General features: G+C 44.3%; 1 protein-coding gene across 1 annotated transcript; it reads left to right on the top strand.

The window, feature by feature from the left end:
• The first annotated feature begins 551 nt into the window (after window positions 1-551).
• Window positions 552-7,886, top strand: LOC129190787 (transcriptional adapter 2-alpha-like). The gene is made up of 15 exons (XM_054793364.1): window positions 552-684; window positions 956-1,062; window positions 1,140-1,199; window positions 1,267-1,358; window positions 1,443-1,600; window positions 3,490-3,578; window positions 3,757-3,829; window positions 3,912-3,975; window positions 4,881-4,924; window positions 6,127-6,237; window positions 6,488-6,559; window positions 6,642-6,774; window positions 7,078-7,121; window positions 7,265-7,344; window positions 7,560-7,886. Exons 1-15 carry the CDS (start codon window positions 660-662, stop codon window positions 7,743-7,745), a joined length of 1,338 nt encoding a protein of 445 aa, XP_054649339.1. The 5' UTR covers window positions 552-659; the 3' UTR covers window positions 7,746-7,886.

The following is a 7,886-nucleotide window of genomic DNA, read 5'->3' on the forward strand; positions in this document are numbered from 1 at the left end:
GGGCCAATAAAAGTACAGCCGCGTGCCACAATGGACACCCCTGCTCTATATGAACCTGTGATTTACTGGCGACCCCAATAAGCACAAGCAGTACAGAAAATAAATGAGTGAATGATTAATATGAGCTACGTATCATTATACAGTACATTGCAATTTCATATGTACATGTGAAATTTAGGTCCGGGCTACAGCTTTAAACGTATTATTATAATATTGTATATTATATTGAATACATGTATATATTTATATGTTAAATGCAATAACGTTTTGATATTATACTTATTATAAAGTGATTACACGTTATATTTTGCACCTAAGCCATTTGCTATCTTTTCCACTTGAGGTGAAGAGTTATATTATTTTATTATTATCAGTTATATTATTACAAAGAAGTTTTGAACAGTTTATTATGGTCTCATTTTGAACATCAGAATAAATACTTACTAATATACTTACTAAAATTGAAGACGGTGCAACACTACCATCTTGCGGAGAATTGGAAATTACTATTTTATTCCCCCCCCCCCCCATCCTCCTGTGACTAGTGCTCAACTACCTTGGCTGAAACAGGGTGTCGTGCCGATTCAAGAAAAATCGATCTATCCATAAATATCAATTTTGGCGTCTGTTTTATTTACTGTTTGTGGAAATATCGTAACATGGATCGCTTGTCTTCATTTGGAAGTAAGTTCAATGGCACCAGAGTTATGTTTTGCATGTACCGTTGCGGTTAACAAATGCGGTACATTCGCTTCACCTAGCTAGAGTTATTATGCGAACATTAGCAAAGGACGAGTTTTCTCTGTATGAGCGATGTCCAAATAGAATGTGGTGCTTAACTCCTGTTTAATGGCTGAATGAGCGTTTATAAGTCAACGCTTAAGACTGCAGACCGCATAGGCTCAACTAGCTTTACTTTTAGCTTTGATGCTAACCCCGAACACGATTCCCTTAGACGACCCCTTCGACAAACCACCATGCAGAGGCTGCTCATCCTACCTAACAGAGCCTTACATCAAGTGTGCTGAATGTGGACCTTCTCCTTTCTTACTCTGCCTACAGGTGAGTAGATGGAAAATTAAACGCCTCTTGATCCCAACAGCCAATTAAATATGGGCGTTTTTAATTTTTATGTCAAGTGTTTTACCAGAGGATTTGAATACAAGAAACATCAGAGTGATCACAAGTATGAAATAATGGTAAGTCGACGTGAATATGTTCAGATTGTCCCAGCATGTGTCTTCATTACTCCTTTTCTGTATTCAGACGTCAGACTTCCCGGTTCTGGAGCCCGGTTGGACGGCGCAGGAGGAGATGGCGCTGCTGGAGGCCGTTATGGACTGTGGTTTTGGAAACTGGTCAGTGATTTGATTTGCTTCCGTTTTTCTCAAACCTGGCTTTGTTGCACACATACTGTATTTGATGTGTTTCTAAACCTCCAGGCAGGATGTCGCCTACCAAATGCGCAGCAAAAGCAAAGAGGAGTGCGAGAGCCACTACATGAAGAATTTCATCAACAACCCGCTCTTCTCCTCCACCCTGCTCAGCCTGCGCAAAACTAAAGATGCTTGCTTTGCGGATGGTGCCATTCCTTTCAAACGTGAGTAGCCATGTCTTGGACTTGGGCCCTATGATTTCCGCATTAACGGCATCGCAGAACATAAAATGCAGTTTTTAAATGAAAATTTTTACTATGATGGGAGGAAAAAAAGCCCTGTGTGGAAAAAGTGATTGCCCCCTAAACCTAATATCTGGTGGGGCCGTCCTTAGCAGCAACAACTGCAATCAACTTGGAATGAGTCTCTTCCAGCGCTGTAGAGGAATTTTGGCCCACTCATCTTTGCAGAATTGTTGTCATTGAGCCACATTGGATGCTTTTCCAGCATGAAGCGCCTTTTTAAGGTCATGCCACAGCATCTCAATCGGATTCAGGTCAGGACTTGGACTAGGCCACTCCAGAGTCTTCAGCCATTCAGAGGTGGACTTGCTGGTGTGTTTTGGATCATTGTCCTGCTGCAGAACCCAAGTTGCTTTCAGCTTGAGGTCACCAACAGATGGCCGGACATTCTCCTTCAGCAGAATTCATGCTTCCATTCATCACAGCAATTCTTCCAGGTCCTGAAGCAGCAAAACAGCCCCAGACCATCACACCACCACCACCACCATATTTTACTGTTGCTATGATGTTCTTTTTCTGAAATGCGGCGTTACTTTTACGCCAGATGTAATGGGACACACACCTTCCAAAAAGCTCAACTTTTGTCTCGTCAGACCACAGAGTATTTTCCCAAAGGTGTTGGGGATCATCAAGATGTTTCCTGGCAAAATTTAGACGAGCCTTAATGTTGTTTTTGTTCAGCAGTGGTTTTGGTCTTGGAACTCTGCCATGCAGGCCGTTTTTGCCCAGCGTCTTTCTTATGGTGGAGTCATGAACACTGACCTTAACTGAGGCAAGTAAGGCCTGCAGTTCTCTGGATGTTGTTGTGGGGTCTTTTGTGGCCTCTCGGATGAGTTGTCGCTGCGCTCTTAGGGTCATTTCGGTTGGCCGGCCACTCCTGGGAAGGTTCACCACTGTTCAATGTTTTTGCCATTTGTGGATAATGGCTCTCACTGTGGTTTGCTGGAGTCCCAAAGCTTTAGAAATGGCTTTATAACATTTTCCACACTGATAGATCTCAAATTATCTCAGTTTAAGTTGTTTTAATGGGGAGGAGGGGGGTCAATCACCTTTTCACACTGGGCCATGTAGGTTTGGATTTTTTTTCTTCCTTAATAATAAAAAGTTTAATTTAAAAACTGTATTTTGTGTTCTGTTGTGTTGTCATTGACTAACATTTAAAAGTTAATTTGATCTGAAACATTTAAGTGTGACAAACACTTAATAGATATTATAGGAAGGGGGCGAACACTTTTTCACACCACTGTGTGTGATTGAAGTATTTGCATTTGATTCTTTTCAACGGGCAATGTCATAAAATTCCATGAAAAAAAAAGGGCATCATTTTTAGACAAAATTGGTCTGTTTTCCTTTCTAAGCGCTTGTTTGGGCACCACTTCGCACAAGCACCGGCACAGTTTCAAAAGTACCAATTTGGCGCTGGTATTTGGATGATACGTACACGATACCCAACCCAAACCAGGAGCAAAGGGCTTCGCCAGTATTAACACCACTGGCAAGTTGCAAGTGTAACATGCATGAGTTTTACAATTGCGGCACAACAAACATTTTAAAGCGCATGCAGAGAGGTGAGCTAAAGCTACTGGAGGCTGACACTCATAATACTTCAAGTGCAGCTACTGCTGCCTTGTGGAGTTGATCAGAAATACACCGGGAGGAGTTGTTAATGCTCATGTTTTTTGACCCACATTCATTGGGTGATGGGGAAATATATTTTTGGCCGTGACAATGTGATGTCTATCAACGTTAATTACAACCTGTATGGCCAACACATGCATACTGATATCTTTGCTAACATGTTCATTTCGCAGCAACTGATGAGCCCCCTCGGCCCACCTTTGACTCGGTGCTGTCACGAGACATGGCGGGATACATGCCTGCTCGTGCAGACTTCATGGAGGTGAGGGGCTCTGCCCTTTTTAATTCATATGACCAAACATGACATGAAGGTCAATCACGCCCCGATCGCTGCCTCACAGGGAACGTCTCATCCTTTATTTACCGTCGGCTCTGACATTGTTGTGAAACATGAGCGCTTCAATCCAGATGACTAATAACTCTCTCGCTGTGTCAACAAGGAGTTCGACAACTACGCAGAATGGGATATCAAGGACATTGATTTTGTGGATGATGACTCGGACATCCTGCGAGGTGCGTAGCGACTGATGCTCTTAGTGGCCAAATGAAATTTAACAACAGGACACGCAACGTTATTTGTGTGTGTCTGTTTCAGCACTCAAGCTGGCAGTGGTTGATATATACCATTCAAGATTAAAGGAGCGACAACGCAGGAAGAAGTAGGACAGCTGTTATTTCTTTATTTGTAATGACCACAGTGTGTCACTAGATGGCACTACACCCACCTGTACTTGCAGCATCACTAAATGTATTCACAGTAGAATACTGTAGAACCGATTCAAACTCAAATATGTTTTGCAATCCAACAAAGCCGTAAAAATGGCTCGAAGTGGTTTTAAAATATTTAAGCCGTCTTTCAAGCTGCTTTGCCAAAGGATGGAGGCCCTCATCCATACCTTAAATGTTTCATATCGTGTATAACGCTACACAGCCTCCATGTTGCGCTCACAATTATTCCGTCTCTCTTTACAAAATGTGCAATAAATGACTTTGCAAGCGCAACTTCAATGACCCAAAGCACCAACAGACCTGCCAACATGTATGCATTTGTTGTACTTGGCATGCATTTTGGCCCTTGAATACACTTGTACGCATCGCTGCGCCGGTTTCAGTTTGGAGTTCAGTCTGGTCCTGTGCCAAGGCACCAGCGTATGCTACCCCATCTTGCTCCTCTCCCTCCTGAGTAGCGTGACATGCACCTCCCAAAAAAAAGACTGTTGCATTGCGTCGATTAGATCCAGCTGCAATAGCACTCCTTCTCTCTTAAATTACCATGGTTTACACGTTAAACCCAGACGAATAGCTTTCAAATAAGGGTTGTCCAAAGGGTGGCCCAGGGGCCACTTGTGGCCTGTGGCTTGTTTTTATTGACCTGCGGCACACTGTAAACAAAAAAAGCCAGCCAAAAAAGGAAAAAATAGCGCAAACGACATCACGTAACAAAACAGCAGTAATGTGTAATATGAAGTATACGTATGGATAGTTACACAAACTGAACAAACTACGTGCAGTAAAAATATCGTACTTTATTTTGCAACATGAACACGATTTTCTTGTTTTCCAGGATTATTCGAGACCATGGACTGATCAACATGCGCAAATTCCAGGGTGAGTGTTCCTCTCAAAACCCGGGGAAGCATCTGATACGTTGCCGGCTGCGGTCGCCACGGTTACAGGCAAAACAGCTGCAGCGTGAAATGAGCGCAGTTAACCCCTGTGGCCCCTCTCGGCGAGCGAAAAAGCATCCGGCACTGCTCGCTTTGCCCGTCAGGAATGCACAGAAGCATTATTACGCCGCGAATGCTCCTCGCCGGGAACGCCATGTTGTCCGTAATCCGCCTCATGTGGCCTCAGAGCTCAGACATTGAAATGAGACGTGCCGCCACGTGTGGCTGTGAAACTGATTGGGAAGTTGAAGTTGTCCGCTCATGATTTATTTATTTTAGCACCCTCCCTCCTTTCCTTCCACTTATTTATCTGGTCTCTGGAGACAAAAGGCAAGTCAGAGTCGCTGACGAGCTGCAGACTGGTTGTCATGGAGACTGTCAGAGATTGTGTGTCTCTCTCCAGTGTGTGCGTGTGCGCACCATAATGGAAAGCATTACCCGAGCCTGAGAGGCTCACACACACACACACACACACACACACACACACACACGCACAGCCGCGCTGGCATGCTCTGCTAGTTGTCATATTTCAAACTCGAAGTGTATACTGAATTTCCTCAAATAAGTATGATTTCAACTTTAAAAAAAGGAAGGCATACTTTCAATTTAGTTGATTTAGTTTGATGAAAAAATGCGCTTGCTGCTTAGTGTAGTTTTAGCTTAACGTGGTTATATGGTATAGTCCAGGGGTCACCAATGTGGTGCCCGCGGGCACCAGGTAGCCCCCACGACCACGTGTGGTGCCCGCAAGGCTGCTTTTCATTCAGGTTTTCAGTTAATAATGAAAGAACAGTAGAAAGAAATGCATTGTGAAATACAACATGTGAGTTGTGGACACCAGCATTCTGTTCATGTTCTGGTAAAACAAGCACATTTGCTTTGTTTGGGTTTAAAATAAGCTCTGAAAATAAATGTTACAAAAATGAGTAGCTCTTGGCCATTTTCATTTTGTAAAAGTAGCTCTCACAAGGAAAAACCTTGGTGACCCCTGGTATAGTCTATATATTATGTGGTATATTCCCACATATTTTATTAAGCAGATGCTTGCTTGTTATGTAATTTTTAGGAGGTGTGTGTGTGTGTGTGTGTGCGTGCGTGCGTGCGTGTGTTCACCTTCTCTCGCTCTCCCTTGTGGTCTTGCAGTTCTGGAGCGTTGCTACCCGAAGGAGGTGCAGGAGCTCTATGACGTCATGAGACGGTTTGCACGAGTCACTGGACCTGTTGAACACGACAAGTTCATTGAGAGTCACGCACGTTAGTATTTGGAAGCACCCGAATCTTAAATGTCAATTATATGCTTGCAACATTAGATACACTTGCACCTGATGTGATGTACCTTTCATACATACCTGTATAATTACGTCTTCTATTGCTGGCATACATCATAATCTTCTACAATCATGCATTTGTATTTTTTATAGTTCTCTCCAGTTCTCCCACTTTCCCAGTAATGTGTCGCCAGTGTGTTAATGAGGAGTTCTATTTTTGTCCCTGCATGCTATAGTGGAGTTTGAACTGAGGCGGGAGATCCGCAAGCTGCAGGAGTACAGGAAAGCCGGGATCAAGTCTTTCTGCAGTGAGTCCAGGCCAAACATATCCCACTTTAGCCACTCGCCATCGCATCGTTTTTATAGCCGAGCGTGCTCTGTGCTCGGCAGGCGCCAAAGTGTACGAGCGGGTGAAGCGGCTGCGCGAGGACGAACGCAGGAAGAGGACCATGTTGTGCGACGTGCTGCAGTACATCCAGGACGGCAGAGCGTGCCAGCAGTGGCTCAGCAAACAGGCCGCCATGTAAGTTTGATCCATGTAAGTTTGATGTCGTTACCGTGTATTTGTGTGGCTCCTCTGCAAAGGTCAAGTATGTATTTTAGCCTCCTTAATGAGCCTCTTGTTTAGTTTTCCATCCCAGTGGGTTTATCTGAGCATGCGCCAAGCGTTTGGAATTACTCTACTCTAGCTTCACTTCAGTATGATGATTCATCTTTTTTTAGTGCAGTAAACATGAGCCAGAAACACTGTCTTGATACAGTGTGTGTGTGTGTGTTCGTCCATGCTAGTAGTGACGCGTATGTTCATTTTATCTCCTGGCTACAGAGATGCTGGCATCACACCGGCTGTCACAACAATCACAACATCAGGTATGAAGCCTCCCAGCACCATCTCATCATTTGTCACTTGTCCACAAATACACCCGACATCTCTATGCAACAGAAGCACTCTAAAGGTTCCAGTGTTCCACTTTTTCTCACACACACACACTGTCATTGTTGTGTTTCCACAGCAACAGGCAGGCGGAGCGCCCCTCCCCTCAACCTGACCGGGCTGCCCGGGACAGAGAAGCTCAACGAACGAGAGAAAGAGGTAGCGTTTTTTTCAATTTTTTATTTGAAATGTGTGCCCGGCGGGTCGGTGTCTACTATAAACTAGGTCATCTAGCCAGTGTGAGGTGCGGCCAGGTTTGAGCATGAAACCCACAGCTTATGTACAAACGCTGCCCAGAACTGCATATTATTTAAAAGCCGCACAATAAACACGACTAATATCATATGCATGTCATCATGTATATTTTTGTGCAGTTGTGTCAGGTGGTACGCTTGGTGCCAGGTGCTTACCTGGAGTATAAGCAGGCGCTGCTCAACGAGTGTCGGCGGCAAGGCGGTCTACGTCTGGCTCAGGCCCGAGCGCTCATCAAGATCGACGTCAACAAGACGCGCAAAATCTACGACTTCCTGATCAAGGAGGGCTATATCACCAAGGCGTAGGAGCCCACGTGTGTGTGTGTGTGTGTGTGTTCTGTCTGTGTGTGGTTTGTGTGTCTGGTGTTTCTTTGCTGTCAGTGTTAGTGTATTAAAGTGATATGTTTGGAACACAAGAGTCAAAAGAGCTGGATTTATTTCTAGGAG

The sequence above is a fragment of the Dunckerocampus dactyliophorus genome, chromosome 12, assembly GCF_027744805.1.
Source record: "Dunckerocampus dactyliophorus isolate RoL2022-P2 chromosome 12, RoL_Ddac_1.1, whole genome shotgun sequence".
Taxonomy (NCBI): Eukaryota; Metazoa; Chordata; class Actinopteri; order Syngnathiformes; family Syngnathidae; genus Dunckerocampus; species Dunckerocampus dactyliophorus.